Raw genomic sequence first — 15,095 nt, 5'->3', positions numbered from 1 at the left:
GGCAGGAGCAACTGGGCAGCCACCGCAGCTGCTCCCAAGTCAGTGAGCCAGACCCTCAGTAGCATCTTTATGAGAGTAGCTCACCTCCCTGCCAGCAGTTCCTCCACTGTCCCGGCTGGAAGCAGCAGCGCAACAGTCGCCATTACAAGGGGTGAAGGGGTAGCGGTGGCTAGAACAGGTGACCGCCACCCCTTCGTCCCTTCCCCAACAGCAGCTGTTGCACTTCAGCTTCCAGCCAGGATGCCGGCAGAGGAGCTGCTGGCGGGGAGGCGAGCTATCCGCATAAAGATGCCACCAAGGGCCTGGCAGAATATATCCCAGCTGGGAGTGGTAGCGCTCTGGACCATGGATCCTCATCAGAGTCGCAGGCTGGAGCTGTGCAAGCAGCCTGCTCGGGCAGGAGGGGAGAGAGGGAAGCCTGGGACTGCCCGTCCTCACCATCACCACCCCTTCATCCCTGGTAGCTGTGGCTGTTGCGTTGCTGCTTCCAGCCGGGATATATTCTGCCAGGCCCTTGGTGGTGTCCCGGTACCAGGGGTGAAGGGGTGGCGATGGCGAGGATGGGTGGTCCCAGGCTTCCCTCCCTCCCCCCTCTCGAGCAGGCTTCTTAAACAGTCCAGCCCGCAGCTCTGATGAGGATCCGCGGTCCAGATTGCTGCCGCTTCCAGTCAGGATATATTCTGCCAGGCCCTCGGCGGCATCTTTATGTGGGTAGCTCGCCTCCCCACCAGCAGCTCCTCTGCCAGCATCCCGGCTGGAAGCAGAAGCGCAACAGCCGCTGTTGGGGAACGAACGAAGGGGCCTGTTCTCGCCACTGCCATCCCTTCACCCCTGGTAAGTGTAACTGTTGCGCTGCTGCTTCCAGCCGCGACGCTGGAGGAGCTGCTGGCTGGGAGGTGAGCTACCTGCATAAAGATGCCGCCGAGGGCCTGGCACAATATATCCCGGCTGAAGCAGCAGCACTCCAGACTGCAGATCCTCATCTGAGCCTCATGCTGGAGCCGTGCAAGTAGCCCGCTCGGGTGGGGAGGGAAGGAAGCCCTTGCCCATCCTTGCCACCGCCGCCCCCTCGCCCTTGGCAGCTGTCACAGTGCTGCTTCTGGCTGGGATGCTGGAGCAGCCAGAAGAAGGAGAAGCCACCGTGGTGGAGGTGGGCAGGGCAGACACTGATTGCAAATGCTTCTGGTGCATCTGATGGAACAGGCGGAATGACTACTGGGACATGAGGCGGCGGTGGCATGGACGTAGGCAACACGCCCGGCAGACGCAGCGGTGGCAACAGCATTGTAGGGGGTGGAGGATAATGCCCAGGGGTTGCCCCATAAACCAGGTCGGAATCATGGAGCCAGGAAATGGGTCTCCCAGGGCATCGGCTGGCCAAAGCGTGGGCCTTCGCAGGCCGCAATAGAGACAAAGTCTGTGCACTGGGTGGGGTGATCGCGAGACTTGGGGCCCAGTGCCAGAAAGCTCGGCCACCCCACCAAGAAAAGCGCTTTCCTCTGTTGCCTCCAAAGGCGGCGGGGTGTGGCAGGCATGGCTGCTGTGAATGTAAGTGGAAGGTGCTGGGTCCATTCCTTCCAAAATGGCCGTTATATTCCTCGCTGGGCTCCGTCTCTGCGGGCAGGCGGAGCAAGAGCCCAGGGCTAAGCCCATCGGCCACAGCTTCCATTTCCAAGAGCAGGCTGTTCAGTCACCCCCAGTGACTGATTTTTATAAATAAGTCAAGGTAGTTGTCGGATACAATATAATAAGTTGCAATTTTCCTTTATATAGACTAGCATATAGCTTATGAACTACATACCCAAGGTACATCCATGTTTACATTTGCTTTCCAATTGTATTGCTGATAATATCCCATAAGCCTTAACTTTCAAGAAAAGGCCTCTCTTTCGGAAAGCATTTAGTACATTGTAGTATTTGTGTGTGTGTGTGTGTGTGTGTGTGCGGGCGCGCACGTCTTGATATTGTGTTTGTGGAGAATTTTGCTGATTTTATCTGTGGTGCCTTTGATGTAAGGGAGGATGGTGATGCCGTTGTCCTGTTCTGTGTCTGGGTTTTTGGGGGGAGTCTCCCTTTGGATTAGGTTGGTAATTGTTTTTCTTTGGAATCCGTTGGAGATTAATACATTTGTGAGAGTGTGTATTTCAGTTTTCAGGTGGTCTTTGTCGGCTAGGCATTTGTTTCTGGAGATGAGGGTCTTGGCTACAGAATTCATCTGTGCAGGGTTGTGATGGGATTGTACGTTTAAGTAGTAGTTGGTTGTGTTTTTTTTCAGTAGATGGTGTGTCCTAGGGAGCCATTGGGTTTTTGTAGATTAGGACATCCAGAAAGGGAAGTTGGTTGTTTGCTTCTATTTCCATGGTGAATTGTATTTTGGGGTGTAGGTCATTGAGATGTGTGAGGAAGTTGTCCAGTTTTTATTTCCAGGTTAATCTCCAAAACAGAACACTTCAACAAGAGAATAATTATGGAAGCTATCGAAATAGAGAAACACCCCCACAACATGAATAAACGTGATGATACCTCCCGCCTACCAGACATCTGGAAACCAGCCCTAGTCAACAAACAAGCCCCACCCACCACCCAGGCCGTTACAACACGAAACAACAATAGACAGATAGCCAGCATCAATCAGCATCAATCTACCAATCATGATGCAACCGCACAACCAATCATTCCACTTACTTAAACAAAGCCAGCATTCCACACACCCCCAAGATTTATAGAAAGACGGCAGCTCCGATCACACTTTAAGCCCAAAACCCAGCCTGAAGATGGCAAGTATGCCCAAATATGGGGGGGGGGGGAGCATACTGCTTCCCTTTTCTGTCTTTTGGCTCGCTCTAGGAGCCATCCAGGCAGAAAGCCATTTTTTAATGTTGCCTTGTTACATTTGTGTTGCATTTGTGCTGATAAATAAATAATGGGAGACTAGTATAGATCTATTTCAAGCTATTTAGCTCTCATCAGCTAGCCATACCCTTACTGGGAATAATCTAAAACAAAAATGTGTTTCTGAACTGATAAGTATTTTTAAATGCATATTCTCACTATGACTTTTGATGTTCAGTCCCAAACTAAAAGAGTTCTTAGAATAGTTGTTAAATTTTCCAAGGGAAAAGTAGTAAAACAATTCCATATGGGCATGTTGCCCTCTGTTGGTTGATTGTTCTTCAGAGGAAGACCAATTTACTTTCCAGGCCTAAACTGATGTTCTATGTCAGAGTTCCCCAACCTTTCCAGCTTTGCAGATCAACTGGGGGGCAAAAGGGGCTGGTTCCCTGTGAGTGGCCAGCAAGCGCATATGTGCACAGCTCCAGTTAGGGGGCCGTGGGCACACCTGCCCACCACTCGTGCAAATGGAGTGTTTCCACACGTGCTTGTCCGCTGCTCACGCCACTGAGGATGCATGTGTGCACATACTAGCCCCCCACTTCTGGAGTTTGGTTCAAAATGGCTCATGGCTGGGGGTTGTGGACCCCTGTTCTATGAGACTAGGAGGCTCTTTTTTTTTTTGCAAACTACAAACAGAGCCTACTGTCTCCCCATAAGTACCACATACTAGAAGACTTGAACAAGGTTGCCAAGGCAACCACTACAAGAAGGCCTCACCTTACCTGGGCTCCTCCGCAAAATACAAAGGTAAGTTGGGTGTTGCTGGGCCCTGGAAGTGGGTGAGTAGCAGGCCGAGTCTGCAAATCCCTCAGATGACTGGATCAACAGTGGGTTGAGGCCCATAAGCTGTAATTGTCCTCCCTTTGTCTGCATCTTCTTTAGACTCCCTTGCTTGGCTGAAAGACCAGCTTACAAGCAGGCCTCAAACCTGGGGGAATCCCAGGGGGCAGAAGGGGTTGGCTGGATGTGTTGTAGCTTGAACTGAGGAGACGGAGACAGCTGAATCCAACTAACACGTTTTATTAACCAGAACAGAACTGACAGGAACAAGCACAACAGTAGCCGTCTGACAGCTATTTATACATGCAGCTGCCAGACGGTGAACCAATGGGAGTTGAGTATTTTTCCCGCCGGCCGGCCGGCGCGCCTGAGCCAATCAGAGACATTTCTCCCGACGCCCTCTGCTGGCCGGGCCCGACAGTACATAACACCCCTTTCCCCTGGATTGCGCAGGCGTATTCCTCGAGGTATGTAGGTCGCCTGCGCATGCGCTGCGATCTTCTTGGTAAAGATGGCGTCGCCCCCAAGGAAGGAGGAGTGTCGGCTCCGCCCTGGTGACAAGTCGGCAGCGCGGAGTCCCCGACAGGCCCAACCCCCGGCAAGGCACCAGCATGCAAAGGTAAGGCTGCTAGGGCACTGGGTATGGGTAGCACGGACTTGGAGACAGAGGGTTTGTGGTTGTCGGGCCGGCAGGCAGCGTTGTTAGGGCCTGGTTGTTTTGGCAATGTTGGTCTGTCCACAGGCCTCTTGGGTGGTCGCCGTCGCAGCTGGTCTACGTGCTGCTGCCAATGTCTCCCATCGCAGAGGAGGACCCTGTAGGAACAGGGCCCTGTTATTTCAGTGACTTGCCCTGGTACCCATTTTGGGTCGCCCGTGAAATTGCATGCGAAGACCACCTCCCCCACCAGAAAAGACCTAAGGGAGGGAGAAGGAAGGAAAGAAGAAGGGGTGTAGAGAGGGTGAAGGCGGTCGAGAGTAGATCGGAGACGCCTCCCCATTAAAAGTTCGGAAGGGCTCTTGCCGGTGGAAGGGCAAGGGGTAGAGTGTTGTGAGCAGAGGTAGGTAGTAATCCGGGAAGGCCAGGGCTGGGCAGACATGCGGCGAAAGCTTCCTTGGCAGAACGGACGGCCATTGCCAGCAGGATGGTAGGGAGAGACAGGGGCATGGCGAATGCCCAATGAAGAGAGGTAGTCCTGAAACTCCTCCGAGGTGAATTGGGGTCCGTTATCGGACATGATAATGTCCGGGAGGCCGTGGGTGGTGAACAGGAAGTCTAGGATTTGGATGGTGGCGCCCGAGGTCGTGCTCGTCATGGGGAACAGCTCGACCCACTTAGACCACGCGTCCACAACAAGAAAAAAAGTGCGGCCATCCATGGGGCCCATGAAGTCAATGTGAAGTCGACTCCATGGGGCCATGGGCCATTCCCAATCTCAGGCCGGAGCGGCTCGAGGCGCTGGTCGCACGACCTGACAAGGGCCGCAGTGCTGGACCCAGGAGGCGATGTCCGCATCCATGGACGGCCACCAGACATATCTGTGGCCGAGGCTTTTCATGCGGACGATGCCAGGGTGGCCGTCATGGAGGCGGGTCAAGACAGCGCAGCGCAGGGAAGCAGGAACCATGACGCGATTGCCCCAGAGGAGGCAGTCCTGGAGGACTGACAGCTCTGTGCGGCGGCGAAAAAAAGGAAGGAGTTTTGGGTCAGAAGACGAGGCAGGCCAGCCACGGTGGACAGCGGCCATGGCACGGGAGAGGACCAGGTCAGTGAGAGAGGCCTGGGCGATGTCCGAAGCGGATATCGGCAGGTGGAGATCGTCAATGAGGCACAGCGAGTCACTTTGGGGAGAGGGGGCGGTCTAGAAATCAAATAAATTGAATTGAATTGAATTAGGAGCAGGGTCGGAGACAGGTAGAGGCAGAGGGCAGCGGCTCAGAGCATCAGCGTGGGCAATGTGGCCACCTGACTTATAGGAAAGCGTGTAGGAGTAGGAAGCGAGGAATTCCGCCCAGCGCGACATGCGGGGGTAGAGAATAAGGGGAGTAGGGCGGTCCCTGGCAATGATGGCGAGGAGGGGCTTATGATCGGTGACAAGAGAGAAGGGGCGGCCGTAGAGGTAGTGATGAAATCTTTTGACTCCCGTAACGGCGGCCAGCGCCTCCTTATCCAGCTGGCTATAATTCCGCTCAGCCTTGGATAAGGTGCGGGAGTAAAAGGCGATGGGTGACTCCAAGCCGTCGGGGTAGGCGTGGCTGAGGACAGCACCAACGCCAAAGGGGGAGGCGTCGCAGGCCAGGACAAGGGGAAATCGGTCGTCATATTGAGTGAGGATGGGAGTGCATGCACCTCGCGGCTTGTCCAATTCCAAGGGGAGGAGGTGTCTAGGAGGCGGTGGAGAGGCTCAGCGAGAGTAGCTTTATGGGGAATGGATGAAGAATAAAAGTTGAGGAGCCCCAAGAAGGCCTGGAGCTCGACTTTGTTAGAAGGGGTGGGGGCGGAGAGAATGGCCTCGACTTTGGATGGGTCAGGGTGGATGCCATATTTGTCAATAAGGTACCCCAGGAAGGTGACAGCAGGGACACCTAGCTGGCATTTGGAGGATTTGAGGTGGAGGCCGGCAGCGCGGAAGCTCGGAAGAACCGACCGCAGCATTTTGGCGAGTCCTAATCGATCCTTAAAAATTGTCCACGGCAATTTTCAGCGTCAATTCGGAACGCGAGAGAATGCGCCGATGGAGTTTGACATCTCGGAGGCCATAGATAAATTGTTCGAGCAATGCCTCATCGAGGTCATGGAACTCGCAATTAATAGCTGCCGCCCTGCGTCTTTCTGGACGCAACGGCGGAAGTATTGATGCCGGGCGAAGCGGGAAGGAGCAGGCTCATAGTGGTGCTTAAGCTTCAGAAGTAGTTGGTCCCAGGGCATCGTATGTACAGGAACAGGAGAGGAAAGCGCCCTTGCTGTGGCAAACATTTCAGGGCCGCAGTAATTTTAAAAAATACCTTGTTTGCGATCAAGGGAGAGGCTGGTGAGGTCATGGGCGATGAGGAAACATTCAAAACGTTCTAAAAACGCGTCCCATGCCTCAGCCTCATGTCGAAAAGGCGAGAAAACAGTAGCAGTAGCCATGGGAGGCACAACGTGGGGATCCGTGTCGCCCGTCCTCGTTGCCCGTGTTGTAGCTTGAACTGAGGAGACGGAGACAGCTGAATCCAACTAACACGTTTTATTAACCAGAACAGAACTGACAGGAACAAGCACAACAGTAGCCGTCTGACAGCTATTTATACATGCAGCTGTCAGACGGTGAACCAATGGGAGTTGAGTATTTTTCCCGCCGGCCGGCAGGTGCGCCTGGGCCAATCAGAGGCATTTCTCCCGACGCCCTCTGCTGGCTGGGCCCGACAGTGCATAACAGGATGGGCAATTGACCAAGACTACAAAGCATACCTGCCCCCTGCACAGGTAGCTTCTTTAGGCTCCTTTGCCTGATTGAACAGGGGGACCCAATGAGATGGGGGAGATAGTTTGGTGAGGGCGCTGCTGCATCCCTGCAGTGGGTCATAAGGGTGAACAATGGGGGAATTGAAGTGGCCATAACTTTGAAACCGGATTGTATGTACCTTTTCAGGGTTGTCTTGTAACTTCAATTAGTTGCTAAGAGACCAGTCGTAAGTCAATAACTACATGTACAGTTGTAGACATTTTTAGGCACCTCTGGACAAATTGTATGTTTCAAGGAAAACAGAAGGGAACAGAAGCTGACAAACCTCTACCTGATCCAAAGTTAAACCTGTTATCTTTCATTGTATGTTTACTATTAATGTGCAGTTTTTACAGTTTCAAAACCATCGCCTAATATGATAGCTGCAAATACCATTTCAGTCAGTACTTTGCAACACTTTCTCCTGCAAAAATAACAGTTTCCAAATCTTGAGATGCCTGCTTCCTGTAGCGAAAACCAAAGTACCTACCATGGTTATGTTCAGAGATTGAGAAAAATTCATATCCTAATCATCTGCACATTGCTTAGGTATCAGACAAATGATCAGCTGCCTGTGATCTGTTTGCAGAAAGTTCCTTAATAACAAACTGAAAAATATTTAGTCTCAAAAATAAACTGAAAAATAAATTGTATTCAAATGAAATTGCTGAAATTTTAGTTTATTCCTTTTCAATAAATATCAGCAAAGGAAAATCAGAGAACATCTTGTTTTCTGTTGTAATCAGCTTGATACCTACAGTACACCAGAGGGCTGTCATCTCAACAAGTCAATCTTTTCCTCTGCAGTTCTAAACTCTTGCAGCCACCATCAGCTTGTAGTCACCTCCAGATATGCTGGATTTATTTATTATCCCCATGCTCTGTCCTCACTTGATCTTCTGCTATCCCAAGTTTCTTTCCATAAATATTTGTGAATCCTCCAAGTCAATCTGCAGCATGACATCAGTTGTCTTCTGGATTCTAACCAACAGTGGTCCTCAACTTTTCTCAGATTCTGCTTGTTATTCACTAATCCAGTGATTTTTCTCTCTCTTCTCCTTCAGAATTCTGTTTTGTACCACTGTTGCCTGTAGTCAAATGTTTTCCATCTACCAATGAGTATGAGACTGAATTTCCCTATATAATAGGGAATCTCTGGAATCACTGGGCACTCGCATCGAATCTCTTCGTTCCAGGATATGGCCTGGAATGAAAAGATTTAATAGACCAGTTGAGAGAGAGACTGTCAGAAGAAATATAGGAAAAATTCAGTAATCAAGACACTTCATATGCCTTATCAGCATTAATCCAGGCCTGTTTTGGTAATGATGAAAAGCTAAAGAAATTACTACAGAATATGAGCATGAAGGGGACCTGGCATTATTCCCTTTCACTCCGTTTATTTTTGTCTTGCATATCTAAGACATTATTGTTGAATCTATGGAGATAGAAGGTAGCAGAATTCCAATATCCACTGATGATGCACACAAGGCCAATGTTTTTATTGTGGAGAACCTGATCACTTGATCTCTTCATAAATGGCCTGTTAATGCCCCCCTTCTGAAGCAACAATTAAGTGGTGTACTTGTGGGGCAGAGAACATAGAGCATAGAATAATATGGTTGGAAGAGACTTTGGAGGTTTTCTAGTCCAAACCTCTACTCAAGGAGGAGACCCTATACAACAGTGATGGTGAACCTTTTAGATACTGAGTGGTCAAATTGCGTGCATGCATGCCCAAACTGAAAGGTGCACATGTGTGCACGTGAACGCATGCATGCACGGACACCATGCACAGATATACATACATATATACACACGTGCAGCAGAGACCCGAAGACCAACTGGCAGGCAGGAGGCGGGGCATCCCAAAACTGGCAGCGCGGCAAGAGGTAAAATCTTTTTTCTTTCATGAGCTTCTGTTTTATAGTTTTCAGGAAAACAGAAGCTCACGAAAGAAATGCCATGGAGATCTGACCTGGGCGACGGCGCCAGTGCCAGCAGAGGGCTCAGAGCGCCACCTCTGGCATGTGTGCCATAGGTTTGCCATCACGGCTATACAATTTCAGACAAATGGTTGTTCAGTCTCTTTTTGGAAGCATCCAGTGATGGAGTTCCCCAATTTCTGAATGCAAATATTCCATTGGTTGATTGCTCACCATTAGGAATTCCCTCTTTAGTTCTGGGTTGCTTCTCTACTTGGTTAGCTTGCATCATATCTCGTCTTGCCTTTTGGTACTTTGGAAAATAGTTTGATCCCCTTGTTTTTGTAGGGGTCCCTCAAATATTTGAACAAGGCTATCACGTCTCTGTAGTCCTTCTGTTATTTCTCTAATATACTCTTTCTCTAAGCCCTGTGTTTACATTTCACAATACAGTATAAATGAGTTAAAAAGCAGGTAATTCATCTATCTCAGGAAATGCTGTTCTACCTAAAACCAACTGTCTTTTAGAGTTTGGATGTGGAAAATGTCAAACACTGAATTTAAGACAAAACTTAAATCTTTAAGTGTAGAAGTGTAGAAGACATAACACATTTAAGCATGTAATATAATGAAAATCCAATTCACTATTGCCGCTAAATGATGAAAAGCAAAGGATGCTAGACTTTTCTCCCAGAAAAGTCAAAAATCTGTACTGTATCTTTAATAGTCAGCATCTTTAATGAGCCTAGCCAGGATCAAAAACTAAAAGCTTTCAAGTTGAAGTTCATTTACGAAAGCTCCACTTATACAAACAGCAGCGAATTTTACAGGTTCTACTTTTCAGCACCGCCTCCAAGCAGTGTTCTCTCTAGAAACCCTCTGCGTCTGCGCATCGTGTTGCGGCTTGCGCCTGCGCAGCACGGGTCGCTTTTTCTCCCTTGGTAACGGAACCCAACCCAGCCAGTCCCTGGCTCTCGCCTTCTCTGGCCGTCGCCCTCTCCTTCCCTGCCTTCTTTCCGGTTGACCGTCGCCGCTATGCAGGGGGAGGATGCTCGGTACCTCAAAAGGTAAAGGTTTTCCCGCCGAAGTGGAGCGGGAGAGCGAGAAACGCATTGAACCGAGAGTAAGAGCAGAAGGCCGAGCAGGGGCGCGGTTCTTCTGCGGGAGAAAATGGCAGGAGGAGAAGGATGCCTCGGCCGGGAAGGCGGCTGGCTTTTCAGAAGGTGTTGAGCTGCACCAGGTTCGGATTAGTGCCCAGTAGCTGGGCGATATCAAGGGAAAGGACCCTAGTGGAAAAGCGGGGCCGGTGTGGGGCGACACCAGCCTACCCCTTTCGGGCGTATTGCCCCTGCGGTGGCATTTGCTAGGCCCCTTGGAGCCCCGACCCAAGAGGGAGAGCCGAAACTGAGAGCCTTCTCCAGACTTGGAGGATGAGCTTTAGTGGGTAACAGACCGCTTCATCCGAAGCAGAGATGCTGGTGCCTAGTCCACTGAAGTAATGACATAATGCAGGTGCCGGCCTTGAAGCTATTCCAAGGCTGTTCGTGCCTTCCCAATAAACCAATACAGCTGCCTCTTTGGACTCTGTATTATTATTTTTAATAAAGAAAAGAAGTTGAATCTGTAAAATGACCGCTGAGAAGGGGAAGCATGAAGAGGTCAGGGAATGAGATCTAGGATGGGGAATGATGATCAGAAAAACTGGATTGAGCTGCCTGACAGGTCATTGTTGAATGAAAGGGGAGTTTTTGGCCTGATGTAATTGCACAATACTTTATTTTCTCATGATGTTGACTGATCTATGAGGTCTCGGAATTGCAAGTCCAAATTTTGAATATGGTTTTAGTCTCGGATTGAAGGAAACTTGGAGGCAGCTTTTTGTTTACTAATGGTAAGAATGATCTCTTCTGTCAAACTGGGGATAATATCTCAAGGTAAAATGGTATAATTTGCTCACAATGGCAAAATAATATATTGTACCGATTTACATCCATTGCAATGGCCATTCTCTCTACTGATGTTAGGGATGTTCTCTATTGCTTTTTGGTGGGATATTATTTCATTTTTTAAAAAACTTGCATAGCTGACAAGCTGGAAGTAATATAAAGGAAGCATATGTAACAGCTGCTTTATAAAATATAATATAGATTATCTTGATCAGTTCAAGCTTGTGAGGTACTGCAAAAATACTCAAAACTGTTTTTATTTCTATGCTTAACTGATATAAAAATTGTAGGTTTTTTATTCACTATTTAATTTTTACTTAACAGAAAGGTAAAAGGAGGAAATATTGATGTACATCCATCAGAAAAAGCACTTATAGTTCATTATGAAGTGGAAGCTACAATTCTTGGGGAAATGGGAGATCCTATGTTGGGAGAGCGTAAGGAATGTCAAAAAATGTAAGTTTACAGTATTCAAGCAAACCTTTGTTCAAAAGCCTTTGATAAAATACTTTGGATAGCTAATGTGTTGTCTTTAAAGTCTTTTTTTAAAGATTGCATTACAAAAATAAAATCTGAAGCCTTAATTCAATTTCATATTTTTTATACGTTTAGTAAGAAAAGATGTTAAGCACATTATCTTTATTTTAAATAATTTAAAATACATCAAAAGTTCTTACTGTGCCCTCAAATATTTTATTAAGAGATCTGATTATATATATATATATATATATATATATATATATATATATATATATATATATATATATAAAACACTTGTCCAAATGCAACCAAGATTCATAGTATCAAAGGAAGAAAATGAATTTATTACTTAGATGATTGATTTATCCTTATGAAAAAAGACAGAGTTTTTAGTATATTTGACTTAACCACCATTCTTCTAGGAGAAATAGTTTGCTTTATTTTAGTGAAATAAAAATCTTATTTTTTTATGATGGCAAGTTCTTTTTACACAAACTGATTGTGTTTATTTTTCCTTTGCATATTGTACACCATATTTTGCCATGGTTTTAGCATGGCTAACTAAATTGTGGTTTATAGTCTGCTAGATTTTTCTAATTGCTAGTAAGGCATTTGACAAAGTAGACCACAACCTACTTGTTAGTAAATTAGAAAAATGTGGGATAGTCAGCATCACCACCAGATGGATTTATAACTGGCTGACAAAACGCACTCAGCATGTAGTCCTTAATAGAACTATATCTACATGAAGGGAAATATATAGTGGGGTATCCCAAGTTTCTGTCTTAGACCCAATACTCTTCAATATCTTCATAAATGATTTAGATGAGATTAGAAGGGGAACTCATCAGATTTGCTGGTGGCAGACTCAGACAATGAGGAGGTTAGGGAAGAATTTGGGCCAGTTTTGAAGCCTGGGGAAGGCTCTGATGGATGCTCAGGGGGAGTCTGTTTTTTGTTTCTTTGTTTTTTGCAAAGGCCGGGTCAGAACAAGACTATAGAAAGAATGTAGAGAAGAACAAAAAAGATCATTAGGGGGCTAGAGCAAATGAAGAATGGTTGCAGGAATTGGGTATGTCTAGTCTAGAAGGACTAGGGGTGACATGATAATAGCGTTCCAATATTTGAGGGGCCATAAAGAAGACAGGATCAACCTATTTTCCAAAGAACCAGAAGGAAGGCAAGAAGCAATGGATGGAAATTGATCAAAGAGAGAAGCAACCTAGAACTAAGGAGAAATTTCCTGACAGTGAGAACAAATAACCAGTAGAATAGGTCACCTTCAGAAGTTCTGGGTGCTTCATCACTGGAAGTTTTTAAGAAGAGATTGGACAGCCATTTGTCCAGAATGGAATAGGTTTTTCCTGTTTGACCAGAGTGTTGGACTAGAAGATCTCCAAGGTCTCTTCCAACTCTATTAATTCTGATATTTTGTACTGGCTCAAGGACAGGCCAAACTGTAACCAGTTTTCTTTGGATGTTTTTTTCAAATACATCAATCAGAAATCTAGATAAGCAGCCAGTCAGGAACCCCCCTTCTTGGACTCCCATGACATGGATTAATCAAATATCAGCTCCCCAGGTTTAGATATAAGAAGCCAGTCCTTGTTCACTTGCCTGTGAGCTGCCAAGAGATGTATACTACAAAGCATTTCACTCTGCCTCTAAAGATGCCAGCCACAGTCCTTGAGCCAGGCAAACATCACCGTACCAACAAGACCAAAGCCATTCAGATTGAATCAGCCTGAAGTCAGAATCAGGATTTTCCTCTGAAAAACAGAGAACAAATATTTTTCAGGATTGCAGTGAATTGATGTGAGTAGTCTTTTTTGGGTGTCTGCATGCAGTTGACTCAAACAGAGCAACACGGCAGCCTAGTGGTGAAGATGCTTGCCTCCCATTTGGAAGGTTGAGAGTTCAGTCCTAGGCAATGGGAGATGTTTCTCAGAGTGCAAAGAGAAAATACCCGCTGCGAACTCCGCATAGGTGTCAGGAAGGACATGTGACCAGTAAACGCTCAGCTCCATTCAGTCACCCTGACTCCACCCTGAATTAAAGGATTACAGGGTTGTTAAAAGGAAAAAAAGGGCAGTAAACTCAAACACCTTTTCTAATCTGTGCCTATTTATCCGCTGAGGTTCTGTTGAATTTTTGTACCTGAATATATAGATAGACTCTTCTGTCACTTAGAGTTGTACCTATGCAGGTTCCTTTAGACGGCCAGGTTGTGTAGTACACAATGTCTTGAAATAAGCAGTTGTTGTAGAGGCTATGGTTTGATGTTGTGACCCAGCAGGAGCCGTTGGAGCTGCAACCAGACTCCGACGACGAGGGGTCTGATGAGTCGGCTCTGGAAGATGTGGAGGACCCTGGACAGGGTTCCGACTCCGAGCAGGGATCAGAGAGGCTGGTTGGTCACCAGGAGGCGCCTGAGGCATGGAGCAGTGGTGAAAGCCAAAGGGAGTGTGCTCCTGACATCATGCATTGGATCAGTGGGGAGGAGACAAGGGAGGTGGTTCTGGATGCCCGGCAACGGAGGGCTAATAGACGTACAGAACAGCTACACAGTTACAGGAGATAATTGAACTCAGGTGGTTGTAATTAGGCTCCTCTCAAGACTGTATTGCGCAAGCTGTTTGCAGGAATCAACGCATTTACTAGAGCTGGAGAAGCTATCGGGAGCTGTCTTAGCAGGCTGGATTGCTGCCAAGGTCTAGTCTGTGCTGGATTGCTGCCAAGGTCTAGTCTGTGCTGGATTGCTGCCAAGGTCTAGTCTGTGTGTTAATAAATCCATTGCAGTATCTTTGTCTCGGCGTGCTTTGGTGTATGAAGAGGGGGGTCAGAACAGTTTGATATTTGGGGGAAGGTCATTAAGAGGTTGGTGAGGAATCAACTATGGGGAACTCTAGAAGAAGTATATTGCCTGCATCCCTTTCATTCAAGATTAAAGTCCAATTTAATTGAAATGCAAACAGCATTTATTGCTGAAACAGATGACCTTAGTTGAATCTGGAGGGCAGGATTGTGCTCTTTCTATTTCTGTTACACTCTATGAAACAGTTAGATCATACATTCTCAGAGTAAGTTATCTTGATGATTCTAAATTATACACTGTTTCACTACTTAGGTCTTGAACTAGTGTCTGCGCGTATTGTCGGAACTATATACTTACTTTTTATTTATTTATTTTATTATTTATTTATATTTGTTTATTTATATTTTCATTTATTATTCTGCCTATATTATTTTTATACATGACTCAAGGCAGCAAACATATCCAATATTCCTTCCTCCTATTTTCCTCAAACAACAATCCTATGAAGCGAATTGGGTTGAGAGAAAATAGGTGGCCCAAAATCACCCAGCTAGCTTTCGTGTTTAAGTTGAGACTAGAACACATAGTTCCTGGCTTATAGCCAGGTGTCTTAATTACTAGATCAAACTAGAGGGAGAGAAACAAGCTATAGGTAGTACTTAATGAACATTCATTTAGTGACCATCCAAAATTACTCACCCCTGGTACCCTTCCCCTCGCCCCCCAACCAAGCACCTGCATACTACCCCCACACTCCTTGCCTATGACA

At 47.0% G+C, this 15,095-nt stretch overlaps 1 protein-coding gene across 1 annotated transcript in view; it reads left to right on the top strand.

The window, feature by feature from the left end:
* The first annotated feature begins 9,993 nt into the window (after positions 1–9,993).
* KIFAP3 (kinesin associated protein 3) overlaps positions 9,994–15,095 on the top strand; it is an 85,591-nt gene continuing 80,489 nt past the window's right edge. The window contains exons 1-2 of the mRNA XM_081947352.1: positions 9,994–10,152; positions 11,356–11,487. Of these exons, the coding sequence (XP_081803478.1) occupies positions 10,121–10,152; positions 11,356–11,487 (164 nt within the window). The 5' untranslated portion in view covers positions 9,994–10,120. The remainder of the gene's footprint in view (positions 10,153–11,355; positions 11,488–15,095) is intronic.

Source organism: Natrix helvetica (assembly GCF_964273705.1).
Source record: "Natrix helvetica genome assembly, chromosome: 3".
NCBI classification, from domain to species: Eukaryota; Metazoa; Chordata; class Lepidosauria; order Squamata; family Natricidae; genus Natrix; species Natrix helvetica.
This window is presented reverse-complemented; position numbering and strand designations above follow the sequence as displayed.